The sequence below is a fragment of the Harpia harpyja genome, chromosome 2 (assembly GCF_026419915.1).
Source record: "Harpia harpyja isolate bHarHar1 chromosome 2, bHarHar1 primary haplotype, whole genome shotgun sequence".
Classification (NCBI taxonomy): domain Eukaryota; kingdom Metazoa; phylum Chordata; class Aves; order Accipitriformes; family Accipitridae; genus Harpia; species Harpia harpyja.
In genome coordinates, this window is record NC_068941.1 from 79683182 (window position 1) to 79703123 (window position 19942).

A 19942-nucleotide genomic window follows, 5' to 3' on the forward strand; every position below is an offset into this window, starting at 1 on the left:
AAGCATATTCTGTTTAGAGCACAAAGATAAGAATTATTTTTTAGTTACAGCATATGGATTTGTGCTTTCACCATATTCATCATGAGAAAAGCCAAAGACAGTGTACATTAAATATTGCTAAAATAACTCATCTTGACAGTTTGGGACAATGTATCAAAAGGTTAATTTTTCTTTCAGAAGTAAAAACAAACCCATGAATCATTCCATTTAATGAGACTTCTTTCCTGACTGCTTACAAATGGGTAGAAAAAAAAAAGATAAGATGTGTGTATCTCATGCTAAAACAAGAGTTAGTAAGAGGGTTGCACCAGTGTTTCTCTCGCTAAATTTGTTTAAATATTGACAATCCCTGACATTCTTGCCAACTTTTCAGGGCAACTTTTCAGGGCAACCAGAAACAGCATGAAACCTGACAGCACTTTGCAATAAAAGATGGGGGTGTGTATGTTGTTGGGGTCAACAGGCAATTAAAGAAGTAGTGACATAATTTAGTCTTTAATGGCTTTGAAGATATACAATGGAATACTCATTTTCAGCTTCTTGTCTGCCACAGATATCCAGGGAAAACTTTGATAAATTCATGTCTAAACTGACAATTCAGATCACCCAGAAACCTTTGGACCATGTGAGCTAACTGTACCTTAAATTCTTTCCTCACTGCCTACAACAAATCCATCTTGGAGCTTTCTGATCCCAAAGCAGAGCTTTTCTAGGAATCAGTTTTGTGCAATTTTCCCAACTTCTCTCTAACTACAGGCAGCAGACACAGGAAGCCGCTGCCTGCACTGCAGAAAGAACAGAAGTGAGAGGCTGAATCTCAGGCCCTTGCATCCAGCCAAGCTTTCAGAATTAGGCTAGAGGGCTAGGAGGGGCTTTGGTGCAGATGGATGGCAAGGATGGTCTTGGAAGAACACTGATCCTACTGATCAGTGTAGACACAACCTTATAAGGCCTGTCACACCAGTGTCTCCCTACCTCCCAAATGGTGCAAGTACATGACAAAGTAACGTCCAAGGAGCTGTTACAGAGGCTATAAAAGCACCTCGGGCAGACAACATTTTCTAGTTTTCAGACATGTGAAGGCAGTCGATGCCAATGCATGAAACACCTCATGAGAAGAAAATAATCCCTCAAGTTTATAATCTTTTAATTTTTCTTTCATAACTTACTATACGCTCAAGCCCTTTTCATAGCAGTGAATTATGTAATCTCACATGCTCAACTAAAATGCCACTTCAGTGGCAGTATTTAATTCCTCAAACAAAAGTCTCTCTTGCTGAATCCTTACTTCACACATTCCCTAATTTGAGCACTCCCTCTAACCTTCCCAGCTTTTCAACAGCTCACCAACACAAGCAGCTTTACTTTTTTCTAGTTTAGCAAACACAGTCACAAAAAAAGTCTTCTCCAGAATGGGTAAAAACAGATACATTTTCTTCATGCAATGTACAATTAATGTACAAAGCTTACTGCCATAAAAACCCAAGAATTTAGCAGGGTTCAAAAAGAATTTATAAGAATATCAAAGTCATAGTTACAGATACTGGCAAATCTGTTTAGAAAGGCCTATGAATCTCCATAACATCGGTTTTAAGTCTTTATGTGACTGGTGATCAAAAATAATTTTTCCTGCAAATACACTGTCCTGGTAGTAGACCACTAATGAGTTTTTATATACCTCCTCTAAAGTATCTGTCATTGGCCAGTTATAGTACTGGATTATTTGATCTGCTATGGATTGCCATGCTGACTCGACTATCTTCTCTTTCCCCAGTGAGAATTTTTGCAAATCTGGCTTCTTGTGCAAGACACGCTCAAACAACAATGATAAAGAATATAAAAACATCAATAAAATAAAAAGATAAACTGTGGTCACCTTAAGAGCAGCACATACTATTTGACCTCCCTTCTTTCTTCTTTTGAAATACCAGCAGCAAAAGAGATCAATGTCCTTCATGCTAAATTACTGTTATATGACAAATTCAGCCCTCTCAGTGCCTGTAAAGCTTCTGTCTCTGTCACTGTAAGCCACTCAGATACACCCAAAGCCAAAATTGACCAATTTAAAAGTAATGATTGATGGCCTATATTGTTCAGTGTTTTCTTGATCAGGCACAGATTTTGAGCAAACCATGTGCTAAGCCTCTCAACTTGAGCATAAACAACACAAAAGTTATTACTTGTTCAAATTATAAAGGAAACAATAGTATTTATGACCTGCAACTTAAATCATTTTAAATTAATCATGCTATATTAAGCAAGGCTTGTTAGCATCTGCTCAGTGTTAGGTATTTACCTTTAGTCCACCACAGATTGGACAAGCTGAAAAAAGAGCTCTTGTCATCCCAAGGTGGGGGCTACATGTGTCATAGGGGTCAGCTGAGGCCCCACTAGGTGGTGACAACTCGCTACTTTTGGAGTCTGACACCTGTCCTTGTGGTTTTGTGTCTGACCACCTCGAAACAAAATCCACATATGTCTCATCACTTGAGTCCTTGCTGCTTTCTGCAAGTGAGGATGAAGGCCTCCCTCTGTCCTGGCTGTGCTCAGGTACCCTCCGTGGTAGTAGCAGTTTTGGGTCACTAGCACCTTGAGGTGACAGGGCCTGGTCCTTGGATAGCGTGGAATCTGCACTCTTCGGTTGCACATCTTTAGAAGCTGCCTGTAACAAACTCCTGGGTATATCGTAAATATGTCTGAGCGAGCTGGGAACCTGATACTCTGATCCTGCACCTCTCTGGGGCTCACTGCGAGGACAAGTACATAAATTCTGATCCGAAGGAAAGTTCAATGGCAAGCTTAGCAATGATCCAAACTCATCACCATGGCAAATGTCCAAGCTGCCAGCATAGGAAGAGAAGCTTCCAGAGTAAGAAGAGTGACTACCAGTAGCTATTCCACTGTCAGAAGAACTCTGGCGACCTATTTCCTGTAGCTGTCTGGATCGGAGGGGCTTTGGAGGCAGTTTAGTGGTGCTACGTGCCCCTTCTGGAAGGGTCTTTTCTTCCCCAAGATAAATGCCCTTTGCAGCTGCCAATCCATGACTCTCTTGAGAAGTGCTGGCTGAAGACTGTTCAGGCCAAATTGTCAATCTGCTCCCAACACTAACATCCGAGTGGCTGGTATCTGAAGATGAGCTTGAAAGACTTCTGTCGTCTCCTAGGAAAGAAGAAAACATATCAACCTATGTTTAAAACACAATCAACAGACTGAAACATGGCAAGTATGTACAAACAGAAAGGACCCTGAGATTCCATCTGCTTTTTGTAAAGGGAACTTCTGTCAGAAAGCCAGAATTCCTGCAATAATTCCTATCCCCACAGGAAAAACAAAATGCAAATAGTATGTTACCTTGCCATAAACCTACCACACTGCGGAACATAATGCATTCAGGGCTAAATTTTTAGAGTTTATGCACCAAGTTCTCCCCTTTTCAACCATATTTTACTTCTGTACAGTTAATTGGTTTTATTTTAGATACTCCTATCTTATGTCACAGGGAATAATCAAAGTCCCACGCTCAGAATAGCTGAGGATGCTCTGAAGAAAACCTTGTTACTGTAACCCAAAGCCCTATAAGACATTTCCATGTTTCTATTTGATCTGAATCAACCAAATTATTATCACATTTGTATTTTTTCCTTGATTTAAATCTTATCTGAATGACATCGAAGTGAATGTTAAAGAGACAACAAAAATAAAATCAAAGTTAAGACTGTCCTGTTCTCTCCTCTGAGCTCTCCTACACTGTACTTCTCCATCATATCCATACCAAAACACAACCACACCTCACTGTAACAAAAAAAAGTGAGAATACTACTATTATAAAAATGTTTACATATCTAGATACAAAAAGATCTTCCATGATTCATTTATGCACATTTTGCAAGAAATTTTTTTTCTCACTGATACTTGCAAGGACACTTTTACAGGTAACTACTGCTATCCAAGACAGAATACAGAAGAAAAAAATTAAACATTGGCATGAAAGGGCCATAAGGGCATAAGGACAAAACACAAACATCACACAAACACATACACAAAACCAACCAAACAAAAAAAAAAAAAAACCACTTTCTTGTAGTGACACACACAGTCCACAATGTTATTTTCTTTCTTCTTAATAAAACCAATGTCAAAACAAAGGCTGACAGCTGGATCATTTTGTAGGTATTAATTTTATTAATTTTAAACCTTGGGCATAAGTTGCCAGATAGGGTAGAAAGGGGAAGGGTCCACTGCAAATTGTGACCTGAGCTTCTGGTGTTACTAGGGTATTTCTATTCTCAGTTGTTGAGGGAGAAGTTTAAAACAATTGTCCTGCTTTTCTTGGACTAATTATTGATATATACTATCACATAGTAGCAATGTTTATCCCGTGAAATCTAATTCTTTCTTTTCCCCCAGTGCCCATTGCACGACACTGTCTTGTGACCCCTGTGTAACTACTGAGATTAAATTATACAGCTGCCTAGATGGAAGGCACAAACTACAAAAATATTAGTGTAGTTCTCAGCAACAAGCCCGGAAGAAGAAATATACTTGTTAAATAAAAGTTATTCTGCTTACGAAAACATCTTTTTTTATTTTAAAAATAAGATTGTTGAATTTATTTGAAATCACTTCTCTTAGACAAATATTTTAGGCACTTTAGAACTCTGGAAGGGAAGCCCTCCCACAGTCTTGAAGAAAATGCTCTAACTGTGTAGAGCTACACGTTCTCCAAGGCAGTGGCAGAACCTAGATCTCCAGATTCAGGCAAATGTTGCTTCCACCAAACCTACAGGGACAGTCTTGGTGTTTTATTTCCCATAAACACAAATATTTACTTTTCCTATACAAAACTTAAATAACAGAATATGAAAATCTTACCCGAGGAGTCCTCATTCTCTGAGGATTATAACATTCTTAGGAGAATAAGGTCATAAATTTAGGTAATCTCAAGCAGAGAATGTATACGAAGTTGGGCCATGTTTTCTAACCAGATTGACTGGATAAAAAAAACCAGGCATGCTTCTCTATCAAGTTGCATTTGTTTTTCATCAATCTAGTCAAGTCTAGTAGTTATATGCCAACCAAGAAAAACCTCAGGAAGTCTCAGTGGAATTTAGTCACAAACCACAGTACTCAGCAGTGTCAAGACTAAAGTAGCCATTGACATGTATAGAAGTACATAATTAAGCTCCTGAGGATCTTCAAAGGGCCATTTTTAGGCTCGTAGGCTTTAGAGCCAAGAGCAAAGCAGATGTTTTGAGGATCTAACTTCTGCTATTAAACAATTCAAATGGCAGTTCAGGGCATAGGCCCTTTTACAAATCCAGTGCTAGACACCAATTCTACTTTGATGCATAAAGAACTCCAGAAGGGACATGTACAGATAGCACGACAAAGAGCAAGAATAATAACACTTACAACCAAAGCACCGGAGTCCTAGGTTTTACTACAAAAATCTGCTGTAAGCCTGATTTGTGAACTATATAAGTCAGTCCATCTCCCAGGCCGGAGTGAGTCAAGTACTTAAGGAGATATCAAACTTGACACAGTTCTTTTGAAGTTGCACATGCACAAATTCAGTAGGATTCAGCATACTAAAGGATTTTCTTATGTTAATAGCGTTTGATCCCAAACTCACCTTGCTCAGTTGCAAAACTGCAATCTATGTTAATGGACTTTAGACAATGCTGTTGAACTGCCCCACAAGCAACAGCAGCCAAATCAAATATCTTGACTGTTTCTCTATTATTTTTCTTTTAAGCTCAGCATCTTATAATTATATACATATGCTCATTTCTAAAGCCTGGGAGGGAAGGAATACCACTTATTTTTATTTACTTAAAGATACTTCTTACCTCCACTGCCCTGGCGACTTGTATGGGACAGCAAGCTCAAGCGCTTTTCTAATTGCAAAGCTTCATGAGCCAGTCTTTCTTCTGAATAGGCTGGATTTGTACTTGGATCTTTAAAAAGAAACAGAAAATAAATAAACAAAAGAGAAGAAACATGGAAAATATATAAAAAGAAGTAAAGAAAAATAAGACGTATTCTTATGTTAGATAAGAACGTTAGATATTCTTAGGTTCTTATGTTTGATCTTCTACTACAGGAAGGGAAAATGCCGATCAGAAAATGTATGGGACAATCTGCCTTCAAGCACACCCTGGAGAAGTGCTACATAATAAGTTATAATTCTAAGTGTCCAAGGTTTTCAGGGATTATACCCAATGTCTGTAAGAGTTACCACCAGGCACAGAACCCTGAAGAGCACAGCACCGAAGGCAATAGCTGCAGAGATAATTAGCAACCAGCAGGTCTAGAGGAGTTGAAAACTAACATGTGACCTGTAAAACGTGTCCTGACTTCACTGAACTCATTGGGAATTTTATCATCGAGAAAGACCAAATTTTTCATCCTACAAATTCACAAATCTACATCATAAACTCAGAGTCATAGTGATTAAACTATCTGATACCTTCCAATCCAGATCATCTATTTACAAAGACACTGCTTTCAAGCTTGATGGTCAGAAGGTCATTAAGTTCAGAAGTCAGAGATGAAATAAGCATGCCTTCATGTTTAATACAAGACAAGTTAGAATGGTAAAAACTATCCTAAAATGTACTATCGGGGATTTTCCCCATACATTTTAGTGAGCTTGCCATTCCAGCTGAAATTACTTCACTGAAGAAGGCTCATTCTATTCCAGTAGAAAGAGAAAGACCAAAAGTTACACAGAATGTGGAAGAACGTTCATCAGTAAAACAGGCTAGTTTCCTCTAACCATTTTGTTTCCAGCCAGGCACAACAATAAAACCAGATGTTGGAAGTAATCACAACCATCATCCCAAGAGAAATCTTACAGATTTCTTCAAACAGCACTGACAAGTATGTTGCGTTCAGCAGTTGCAAAGGATATGGTCTGCTAATTTGTTCATCATCAGAAGTTTAAGTAGCCTTTATTAATTACACAGGGAAAGTAATTAATAACAGATAAAACAGAGTAGCCTCCTCACAACTGCTGCTTTGTGTATCTGATCAACTGGGTAGTAGTAGCACACCACAAAAACATTTAATCGTTGAATCATTTAGTAAGAAGGAAAAAAGGATTAAAAGGCTATACATTGCTGTGGTTGAGTTAGTAAGATAAAAAACAGTTGAAATGATGAAAGAAAAGTTTCATTTTTATCCCAGGTCTTTCAGTTTTAAAATACTTGGGTTTGATGTTGTCAACACAGCAGTCAAAACAAGCTCACAATCAGGGGAAGGAGCACTGCCAGGTGAGCTGAAGCTCCACAGGAGTCCCTATGTTATTAATTACCTGAGAAACAAGCTGCCACATCTCTCCTCCCTAACCACATTCAGTTTCTGATCTGCCCTGGATAGATCCAAGTACGTCACAGGAACAGAACTGACAATACTGAACTTTCTTTCCCATGTAGAGGGGACTTCCATCTTTAGCAGTCTGCAACCTGGATAAGATTAGCAGAACAAGCCAGACACACACAGTCCTTCTATAACAGCATATGTTGGAAACCAAAGATGTTCTAACAGGGACAAGGCAACAATGCCTGTGACAAACAGGGTCTGTGACCTCTGTGTCTCCCAGCTCAAACATTGTTTGATGTCACTGTCTAACACCTTCCAAACTTAAGAATAGAAAAGAGGACTGTTTGGTATGGATTATCTTGTTAGGTCTCCATTCTTATTTCCCCTGCAATACAACTCATATTAAGCATGGACTAGTTCAAACCTGTGTAACTGCTTACTCAAATGAAACTCCCAATGCTTCCATATGGACCTCTGCCAAAGGAAAATACAAGATTTGGCCACCAGCACCTATGGTGCAACCCAGACAGGTCTATGCAAGGATCTGCTCAGTGGCATACAGCATTACAGGCTTGAATCTATTTTTGAATGTCCTCTGCTCCAGTTACTCTGCTGTATCTAGTTAAATGCCCTTATGTCCAAAAAGGTTCAACAAAGATATTCTACGAGCACTTTGAGTATAAACTTGGCATAACAGATCAGCAAATTAGTCAAACCAAGATGCAACAGACACTAACCCTTCCCACAGCAAAGAACCATCAGTAGGAAAGATCCTTCCACTTTCCTCAGAATATGATTACTTGATAAATATAGATCTTCAGAATGTTACTAGGGCACATACACAACTATTAGTTTTTTAGTAACTGATATCCCTCTTACAGACAGCAAAAGATATAATTAAAAAAAAACCTAACTGGTCAAACAACTGATCTTGCAAAAATGGCCTATAATAAAATAAAAGATGGGGAGGTAGGAGGGAAGTTGAAGCAAATCAGTAAGTTTGCATTTCACATGTTCAATTGCTTCTGGAAGCCAAATTTCCTTTCAGCTACACAGCTACAGAACACAACAGGTTTCACCCAATATCATGAAATCTCTAGGCATACTGGCTGTCCAACAGGACTGGTAGTTTTTTGGTTAAACTTCCCCTTAAGGATTGCCTATTTATAAAAGGTGTATATAAAATTGGGTTCATAGTTATGTGCTGTGACCTCTCATTGCCCAGTTTTGTGGACGATTGATTAGAAGAACCCTTTCTCAGAAGTACTAGGAAATATCTACAGAAATAGTTTCAAAACCTGCCAAACATACATAGACTTCCAGTCTCAGGCAGATATTAAAAATAATTGTCCATCAGTCTTACTGAAGTCTTTGTCTTGCCCTTAATCCTTTCTGCTAATAAGCAAGACTTCTATGGAAAACACACACAATACTATTTCCCAGAAGCAGCAGATTCTTATACCAGTATTTTTAGTTACAGACTACCAAGCACTAATCAGGATGTTTTGCTACAAAATCAGACTAAGGACTGAAGTCACTGGCAGCTACCTTTTAGAGACCAGTCCTTACGGAGGGCATAACCTATGACTTCCTGTCATATGAGTGTAGAAATATGGCCTAAAAACAATGATAAAAACAAGGGTTTTTTCAACAGTAAAGTTGGATTTGTTGGCATCATCCTATACCTTGTGCATGCACAATACAAAGACTTTAAATAACTGTATAGTAATTTGCCATATTACTAACTCAGGAGGACAGAAGCAGCATGACCAGTACTGAGACAGCTGTCCAAGGAAGTTCAGACAGCTCTGCCCATACAACATCCTACAGGAGCTCCAACAACTCTAAGAGCAATTAGTACCTTAATTTCCCAAACTCTTAGCAAATGTATCCTGTAACGTGATTTACTCCCATGGAATCTAGGCAGTTAGATTCACTCAGGTCCTTCAATTAAGAAAGTGTTTTATCATTTTCCAAACAAAAAATGGATCCCTTGCTATGAAGAAAAGTCTTTTGTGTGAGGCAATCACTGAATTCTTAAATGCTGCTTTGGGGCAAAGAGGAAGGATTACGTCAAATTTGGCGAGACTAAAAATGCCTCAATGGAGATTTTATTTTTATATTACGTTGGTGGATATTCATTAAAGCCACATCAGCTGCTCATCGTGGGAGATTTTGAGTACTTTGGTAACATACGAATAAAGTGTCACAGTAATCCAAAGCTCCAGGGTTGTTCAGTAAGCACCTGTCAGGAAAAAATGTATTGTATCAAGTTAAGTCAGCAGCTACCTAAGATATGCTTGATTATATGCATCTTTAAAATGCAACATTTGTTAATTACTTCATTAAACAAAGTTAGATAAATTACGCTGAACATCTCTCCTTTCTTCCTTTGTAACTGTAGGCGTATTTGCAAATCAGGCCTGGACCCTCACCTTCATGCTAACATCTCCACACCTTGTAAGATGTCTGGAGGAATGAAAAGATGTCCTAAAAGTTTGAGGAGGATCCACTTGGTACAGATACTGCAGAAGGCAGCCACAGAGCTGTCTTGCAATGGCCAAAGGTGTATCAAGCTTCAACAAAAAGAAAAAGCATCAGATAGATCCTCAGCAAGCAGCACTGCACACTCTCCAGTCAGTCACAAAGCAGCCTGAAAAAGCTTCCAAAATTAAAAGAGAGCATCAAGACTATCAACATTACATTTGGGGTCTTTCCAGCCTGCAGGACTAGGCTGTCCCATAGCCTTAGCCAGATTTAGAGAGTACTGATCTGCCCACTGATCAAAGACATCACTGATTGGCTGTTGGGCCTTTGCTGTGTTCATGTTTGACATTCAAGATGAATCTTGCTAGTGAAAAGAAGGAATTCAACACACACCTGATAAACAAACATTTCTCAAATAATATGCATGCAAATTCAGTATAGATTACAAACCATGCAATCAGTGATTAATTACTACCTAAATACCTAGACTTCTGTCAAGACAAGAACATAAAATTCTCTGGTCTGTTTTCTAAATATCTTCTTAAGAAAAAAAAAGGGGGGGGGACTATGCAAGTAGCCAATTACAGCAATTATCTTCCAACTAGTAGCTGGGGAAAACAAGCCATCCAAAGACATCCTGTCACTCATTTGAGTCCTTTATTTAAAACACTGCACTACCTTTGCATTCCCCCTCAATGCCATATGTCTTAAATTTGAGACCTAATCATGCAGCCTCTAACAAATCAAAACCTCCAATCTGCTAACGGAACTACCAATAGGAGTATTTGGGTACAATTTTGCAGAATTAATGGACTCCCAAAATAAGTACCACACAGTAGTAAACTGTAAAACATCTAATGTTCTTTTTCTTTTCCATTTTATTTTGGATGTACACACAATAGAATTATTTTTATCATGAGAATATTCATATTCAATTGATACACATTTCCAAAAAGCCACAGAATAATTCAGGTTGGAAAGGATGTCAGGAGTTCTCTAGTCTAACCTGCTGCTCAAAGCAGGTCAGCTATAAGATATTAGACCAGATTTTGATACCTTGCAAAGGTCAGTCAAGTTTATGAGCTCCACTGCACAGCATTTTCATTACATATTTTATAGATGACATAATAAAATACATACGCTAATCATTTATCTATGTTATAAGAGCAGCAAGGTTTTAAGGAAGTAAGATATATTTTCTTGAACTACAGCCCTGAAAAGATGTGAATATTATACTTGAGCACATATCCCTTGCACATGCAGTTTACAAACTCCTTTTGGATACTGGGCATTTTACATTTGTTTAAAGAATCACTATGGCAAGCAAAAGTAAGAAAACTGGTCATTTTCCAGTCCTTTTCAAACCAGTCTCTACCATTTCCTATTAATTTCATGCTAGTATCTCAGCACTCCATTTAACCATATGGTTGAGCTGTTTGTACATGAAGCCACTGGCTTCATTCATTTCCCTTTTTCCAAAGACATACTAAGCAGATGTTGACTGCATAACATCTTTAGATTATATTTGTGCTGTGGACGTTGGGGTCCAAGAACAGTGTCAATGTGACATTTTTTCACCACATTACATTCTTTTCTCTGTACAGGTGCCCTTTGTGTGTTTTCCTTTCTTGAAAATACCTAAGAGTTATTGAAGCATATTTCATGTTTAATTTGGAAAGGTACTGGCAATAGCAAGAAGCCAAATTCGAATAGCAAACTGTGGACAGAAGCTTCCTATTAAAGCTTTTAAATCACACAAAAGCAGAACATTGCATATCTAAAGCACAGTTGAGGCTGTGTAGCATTCTGCACTGCAGTAAATATGAACAACATTAACTAGATGTTTCTTGGTAGAATCCCCAGTCTGGAAGTTTAGACCTAGTTACCTGAGGTGTGCAGATGATTAATCTATTTAATAACTAACCCTTTCAAAAGGTTGAGCGAATTTCAATACTCTTGCCAGATACTTTATGCAGCTGGTAGAGACTTGACCTTTTCCAGCAATACAGTATATTCTGTGTAGCAGCATACTTGACAAGGAAAATTAGGTTATGGATGAATCACTGGTATTGCACATGTGCATATGCCTTAAACAGGTCTGTGCAAGATTCTGCATGGGATAATAAATGAAGGAGAATATAAAAAAATAAAAATTTTCTATGAAGGGATGTGTACATAGGGGGTGACGACAAACTGGAAGAGACAAGAGTAAAGATACAGGGAAATGTAAGTTAGAGGGGTCAAAGTAGCTTGGAAAAGGACTGCAGAAGAGTCTGCAAAGAATGTGAGCACAGTTCCCTACAGAACACTGCCCCTGCCCAGGGAAACAAGGTGAAATTGAGAGGCTGAGTACATCTTCACCTCATTTTAGCGGCAAGTCCATCAAGCACAGAAGACAAATGAAAAGGACCTCAGAAAAGAGGTCTTCCCTTACAAAAATCACCAAATCATCCCCAGGATATTCCACATCCACTTTACGCACTTCAGTGAGGTCAAAGCTCTTGAAGGAGGGAAGCGAATGTGGTATGTGGCTATGTACAACAACCCACAAATGCCAGAGTTGATAACTAAGATGCAAAAGCAGATTTACTTCTACATGCCTCTAAAAACAGATTTTTCAAAGAATGTGACATGTAAAATTAAAATTAAAAAAAAAAAACAATTATTTTTCAAAAAGACAACAGAATAGTTACTTGTAGGCTTAATTTTTCTGGACATAAATTTTTGTTAAATGAAAGATTTAGGAGTTGCGTACGTGTAATACAGTTTTAGATATGCAGAAAATATGCGTTCAATAGAAAAGCTTTATGTATTGGCACTGTTTTGGGGGTTTCTGTTGTTGTTTTTTTGTTATTTGGGATTTTTTTTAACACTCCACTTAGTTGAATGCAAACACAGATCATCTTATAAGAAGAATGAGGTTTTATTGCCCACTATTCTCCTTGATTATTTTATTTACTTTATTTATAGCTATGGGAAAGAAGAGATAAACTGAGCCTTGTGTCTACTGCATTTACCTTAACTAACTTCTAATAATTTACTTTCACAAGTTTCGCATTCAGATCTAATCTTTTCTATCACATTTCCTTCCTGCAATTATCTTAATCTTATAACAGCAATAAAACCCTGTCAAACACCTATTATCTGCCTAACACTTAAACAGAAACTGATCTGTAGTTCCCACAAATCCCGCCTCATCCTTCATCATTCTTGCAACCTCTTCCCGCTATATCCCACTGCCAATTCACAGATATTTTTCTGCAATCTCATTTCCACACTCTTGCCCTGTTTGACACAGTCATTCCAACTCAATATTATATTTCTTCGTCTGCTAAAGTCAAAAGGCAACAGGGCTTACTATGATGCCATCTAATTTCGTCTCTGAACATTACAGTGCATGCAGCATTTACTATGAAATAGGAAAAGGAACTTAATCCTTGCACACCAGAAAAGAAGCTCAAGCTGCAAAACTGAAGTGTGGTGTGGAGGTCTAACAAAGTTTTCTGTTTGGCAAGACTTAGTTCTAAGTGTTTTGGATGAACTCAAAATGCCCCAGAAGTTAGTTTTCCATTAAACTACCAAAATAGTAATGCAGACATGGATCCAAGTTGAACTGTGTAAGTTTAAAACTAAAGGTTAGGGTTCCTTTCAATTCAGATTGCCACATTTTAGTACTGTTAAATAAAAGAAGGCTAAAGTTAGCAATATCACCAGAAATATGAATGAGCCAGAGCAGCAGAGGAAAACTGGGTACACTCAACTGATAAATCTGTACTGTGACATTTCAGAATGAAAACCACTTTGCACTTTCTACACCCTTAGTGTCTGCAAGCTGTTCTTACAGTCACAGCAATAAGTGCTAGACGTGACAAGTTCCTACTTTGCTCAGTTACTCTATGCTTCCTATATTAACCTGGTAGGACTGGACGCAAACCAAAAGGGCCTTTCGTCGGGGAGATGCCACGGACGATACAGTCGAACAGAAAACTGATCTGCTCTCCTTCAGCACAAGAAAGGAAAAAAACACCAGCCCCTGCAAGAAAGCACAACATAAATATGAGTTTTGCACCTGGATACATTAGAAATATATTTAGCTGAAGCTATTTATAATAAAGCAATCAAAGGAGTACTAAGTGCAAGCCACGAAAAGAAATCAACAAGACACGTTCTCCAGAGAAAAATAAGAAGAAAAAATTCAGGTCAGCACACACCCACTACATCACAAACATACACATAAATTCAATAGCTACCTCATCATTTATGCTAATTCCCTGAGATTCAGGCACTTAGAGCAATGCCAAAATACAAGCCATATTCTGAACAGCTGTCTGGGTGTTTTATTCTTATTTACCCCTAAAATTTTGTAGATCAAATCTTAGCTATGCAAGTGGCAGGGATACTGAAAGTGTCTTCATCAAAATGAACCAAGTTAATTCTACTTCTACCCAATTTTAACCAAGAGCAGCTTTTTATATCCCAATGAATTAGGATTCAGTTATATTGCTAGATTATAGTATAAATTTTCCTAGACTAAGTCTTATGTGTCTATTATTAACAGAACGTAATACAACTCCGTAGGTTGTCATCAGATCTTTACCCTTTGCTCTATTCTGATATTTTGCTTTCCATTCATTAAGAATAGCCCCAAGCAAAATTAGAATGAGAATCACTAAATAAACAAACAAGTTCTGAGCTGCATGATATATGGCTACATGGACAACACACAAGACCAGAAGTGCTCCACAGAACATTTTATCTGAGAATTATCAGTCCAAATATTACTCACATCAGGAAAAAAAAAATAGTTATGATCTTAAAACATCAGGCAAAAGACCACCCCGGTAATCAGTGATTTCAGGAAAAAAAAATACAGTAACCAGACATAAAAGGAGATTAAATTAATATATAGGCCTTGAAGAAGTGCTGCCAGTTCACCAGAGCCATGCACACTAGAAAACCACAATAACAAATCTTAGACCTGCAGTAGGGGTTTGCATATTACTTTCCTAGGGACTTGAGCCCCTAATCTGGACTTAAGTTTGACTTCTGCATGTCTCTAGCCAATTCTGAGTTGGATGTGTATTTTTGCCAATTTTACTCAAAGCAGCAGAGCTGGTCTTGACCAGAATGCCTGCATCACCACCACTTTCCACACATATGCCCTGTCATATCCAACAGGATATTCACGTTTCACTTAAGCAATGGATCCACTTTTGACTGTTTGACAAAGGGCTATGGGATTCAAAGAAAGGGGATAATAAGGAGTGGACCGCAAACCAAATTAACTATTTTAGTAAATTAGATATAGCCAGCAAGCAGTCAGCTGATCTCTCTAGGAAAAGCATATTCTGGTCCACACACTTTTGTCATTCTCAATTTACATCACATCTAAGTCTCTGCCTGCTCTGCTTAAATCTATTCAAGACAACATTGTTAGCAGCATCTTTGTAACTTGATTTGTCACTCCACCACATTTGTTCATCTTCAGATCTCACTGATCAAAACTTCTTCAGCCAAAGAAACAGAAATCCTGTTTCTGGTACAGTTTATTTCATTCGGTGAACTGCTATAAATTCAACTGGAATTAGAATTCACTCACTGGTAGAAGTTAAATTTATACTTAAGGGCTGGCTTGCCAATCATTTCTAGAGTACAAGGTCTCAAATATATTACTTGAGACTCAGGATAGAGAAATATTAAAACACTAAGCTATGTTTAAGCAACAGAGAAGATGGACACACACTAGCTCATGAAACATAAACCAGAGTAAAGCCTACTTAACTCCACACTTCTGTGGTACTGTTTTCTATTACTATTTTTTAAAAACATGTTTGTGCCGTGTTTCCTCATGGCACATATACACACCCTGGCTTCAGGATCAAAGACCATCTAGAAGATTACAACACTAGTCACGCAGTCTGACAGGTATGAAAGTTTCTGGTGGTGACTCACTCACAGTCTTGTCCCATTTCCCCTCCCCGAGAGATTTCAAAAAGTCAGAGAACACTGTATTAGAAAAAGCTCGGTGCAAAGTATGTATTCAGGAATGATTTGAAATTCAGCTCTTCCTTTGAGCTGCCTTCTCCTTCCCCCCATAGAGTAGAGGGAGTCTAGGGAAATCAGTTTGCCTCATCTTAGATGATATGACTCTTCCCCCATGAATCACACCGCTGTCAGAAGCCATGCCTTTCTTGAGGGAGCAGGGCAGCACAAGGCTTTGCTGGCCTCTGAGCACATGACATTCCCATCCCATGCACAATAAGCAAGCAGGATATAGAGACAACACAACAGAGGACATTGATATCTCAAGCACAGTGATATACTATGTGGCTTGATAATTCAGCAGAATCATACACACCCATGTTGCCATTCAGGGAAAGAAGATTCCTCAAATATTTCTGTACATAAAGAGTACATCTGGACCACTTTGTTCTTTTATCGCTATTGTCAAGAGTCTTAAACTCCTAAGAGGCTCTACAAGCCTTTGACTTTAATGGAAACAAAAAAGTAAATGTGTGCATGCGAGCTGGCTGCTTAACTGAAAGGATGATTTCTGCAAAGAACTATCACACACTTGTAAATCCCCAAAACAAACATGACGGCCTTTATATAACTAATGCAAACAGTGTACACACATGTGCACATAGATACGAATCCAATATACTCATGTGTAAAACATTTCTTTGTAGATTCTATTATTTACATGATCACTGTAATCACTGATCAACTCTCACAGGAAACGTTTTCTTTCTTGTTTTGCTAGGAAGAACTAGATTGCAAGGGAAGGAAGAAGTCTGGGGGTCCTCGCAAAAGACATCAGGTGAGATGAATGAATAGATAAGCTTAACTCAGTTATGTTTTAAAAGCATACATAAGAGCCAGCAATTACATTTCTTTTCTGCTTTCTTGAGAAAGCTGACAAATTCGCTACTAGAAATTACACTTCTCAGTCATGTGTTGGAACAGATTTGGCACACAAGCATTTGGAAGCCAAGGAATATGTGGTATGCATCACTGTAATACCATGCAGCTGTTTACTAGACTGAAGAGCTCACTCACTCACTCACTCTCTCCACAGGATAAGAGACTTGGTGAAAAGCAGCCTGCAACCACTTGCACAAGGCTGAAACACTAAGCCAGTCCTCTGTGGCAGTTAGCAGTAAAGCATTGTACAGTCTCCCAAACGTTCAAGAGAAGTTGCCAATTTCATAAAACTTCCAAGTATTATTAAATCTTGCCAATGTTTGATTTTAATTCATCATAAAAAAGTAAACCCATGGGCAAATACACCCTCAAAATGCACAATAACCAAAAATTACTTAAATCTCTGTACCGTTTGTGAAAGCAGGGAGGAAGAGTCAGTGTCTTCCCATGAATTATTACTCCCAACAGGTGCCAGACAATGCTAGAGCCTGAAGTCTTTTAGCTACAGGACAGGTACAAACCATGGCAGTTCAGTTCATGGCAATCGTCATGTTGTCCAACCAATATGTCTCAATCCTGGCCTTGAGCAACCCCGTTTAGAAGGTATCTCAGGCTGCATGGCTCAGGCTGCTCTTCTCTCTGGTGAAAACAACATCTGGTGCTCCTATTATTGGCAACTAAGACATTGGCATGACTACTAAAAAGGTCAGAATGTATTCTGTAGTAGGCCTAAGTAGGAGGCAGCAACAGAACAGTATCTGTACATAAACAGAAGTTTTTATCTATGCAACCCAGAATCTTTCAAGAAATTCCTGGTATTGTCCCAGTTCAACTACCTCTACTATTTCTAATTTTCAAATAAATTCCCATTTGTTATAGGGCTCCTCCTCTCCTCCTTTGGCCCTTCCAGATATGCTGATAGCCATTTCCACTATTTCAGAATGATTTTTAAGAGCCACTTACAGAAGAGACAGACAGAAAGAAGCACCTAATTGCATCAAAACGATCACAGAAATACTCCTGCTTATCCTGCAACTAGCAGCAGCAGTATCATTTGTTCTTTCAAAGGGCTTCAAGTGTCCTACAAGCTGCTCTCTTCCAGGAGACACTGTAAGAAAACATGAAGCAGCTTCAAACCAGGCTCTAGAAGCTAATCCTGAAGTACTTGAACATTGGAGAGCCTGAATTCTCACAGCCTTAACATGCCCTTTTATTACCCTACTTGAATTTTTTCACACTGACCTCCAAGTCAAGATTCTCCTGGCAACTGGTCATTTTAATCAGTGCACACTAATTGAGCTAGCAACTTCGGAAAGCAAGAGGCTCCTCTTTTCCAGCCTGTTCCTGTAAGTAAACCTCTCAATTGAGTCCTAGGCCCCAATGCCTATTTTTTTTTGCAAATGGTATGTGTGATTGAGCTTCAGTACAGAGAGGCTGGGGCAGGGGGAGCCGAATTTTGCCCCAGAGATTAACTTATTTGCAGCTGTCAAAAGCAGAAAAAAGAATTTTCTTATCTCTAGCAGTACAATTGTGATGTTAAGAGCAAGAGAAGTTAAAATGTAAATGATTTTTCCTATTTAAGAATAAACTAGTATTAACCGTCTTGAAAATGCACCTAGATTAAATGTTCGAAATCTCAGCATTATCTCAGATGGTTTCCCTCTACTTGGATTGAGCACAAAAGCCTTCAGAGTTGAACAAAACCTGTACTGCGCAACTAATTCAAAAACATAATTTAATTAAGTATTTTATATTTATGAAAAATTTTGAGGAAGCAAGGAACAGAAAGCTGTAACATTCACATCCTTTTAGACTTCAGTTCTACCAGAGAAATATCCAAAAGTAAGCTCTGCTTGTGTTTGGGCCTTCATGGGGTTTTTTATGGAGAGGAAAGGTAATCTAACCACAAGCTCATCAGTTCCTTTGAGTAAGGTATTTACTACAGTGGTATTTAAAACTTCAACTCACTAATCATCTACATTCAGAGCTTCACAGGAAGAATGTGAGCAAAGATATGGTTTAACCTATAGGAAAGTAACATTAATAATAGAGTCTGCATAATATTATTTGATGTTTCTACGACAGGGTAATGGAGAGTTCTTTCATTTAAGGATTAAAACACTTTATGTAATAACATATCAGGTTTTTTTCCTGAACACTACTTGTTTGTCCTGCTCCTCAAGAATTTCAGAGGAATGAGGTAAAAGAATCAGATAGCTGAAGAAAGATGGTCCTTCCCTTTACCAACTCTTTTCTAGTAAGAATAACCAGACTTATATTTTTATTTAGGTCCCATTTACAAAAGCATTTTCTTCTAGTGGCAGTACTAAATATTTAGACTAAACATATTTAAATGTTTTTATGCTTGCAGATATGTCTAAGTGCTCAGTTAAGAGCAACAGCTCCTTTAACAAGATAAGCTTGAGCTTGGTACGTAAAGAGTTTCCAACCGTGGCAAGATATTTTGTACCAAAATGAATATGCTGTTCTTCCCTTTGAACAAACACATGTGGGGGAAGAGGCAAAAACACCCTTTCATGGCAACTGAAGGTTCTCAGCTATCAAGACATTTTTTTAGAAAAAGCCCACAACATTAATATAATGCTCAACAATGTAGTGGGACCCTTTCCAAAGTACTTGTCATTAATTCTGGTTGCCTATAACAAAAAAAAAAAAAAATTAATTCATACTTAAAAAACAGATATACAGGATAGCTACTGGTGACCTCCTGTGTCTTACCGGGAAGATAAACAGCTGAGTTTAACACAGCAAAAATGACAGAGAGCATAAATAAATGGTCTATAAATATTTAGGGAGGTAAGCATCACGGAGAGAGAAAGAACATTATACTAAAAAACAATGTTGGTACAACAACAATCTAGGATAAAAGAACACATAAATTTAGGTTGGAAATTTTAAAAAGATCAAAAAGATCATAGATATAAAAGGATCTACAAAACTCAAGACCACAGTTTAAGCGTAATCACACTTTGATTCTTTTTAAAGGATTAGAGAGTCATGACAACACCAGTGTTCAAAACAGTGCTGGACCTTCAGAAACAGTTGACAGTCATTCAGAAGTCAGATTCTTTATTTGTGTACGCCTCACCACAACTTCAAAGGCCATTTTAATTAATGGTATATCAAGAAATGCAGAATATCTTCCTGGAACCAGAAAAGTTCCCCTTGAAAGATAGGGGATCATATT

General features: G+C 38.1%; 1 protein-coding gene across 2 annotated transcripts in view; it reads right to left on the reverse strand.

Annotated features, from left to right (window-relative positions):
* Positions 1-19942, reverse strand: part of DOK7 (docking protein 7) — a 69173-nt gene that overhangs the window by 36823 nt on the left and 12408 nt on the right. For both annotated transcript variants that reach the window (XM_052780593.1, XM_052780592.1), the window contains exons 5-7: positions 13724-13843; positions 5850-5957; positions 2297-3159 (exon numbers count right to left, since the gene is read on the reverse strand). In XM_052780593.1, the coding sequence (XP_052636553.1) occupies positions 2297-3159; positions 5850-5957; positions 13724-13843 (1091 nt within the window). The remainder of the gene's footprint in view (positions 1-2296; positions 3160-5849; positions 5958-13723; positions 13844-19942) is intronic.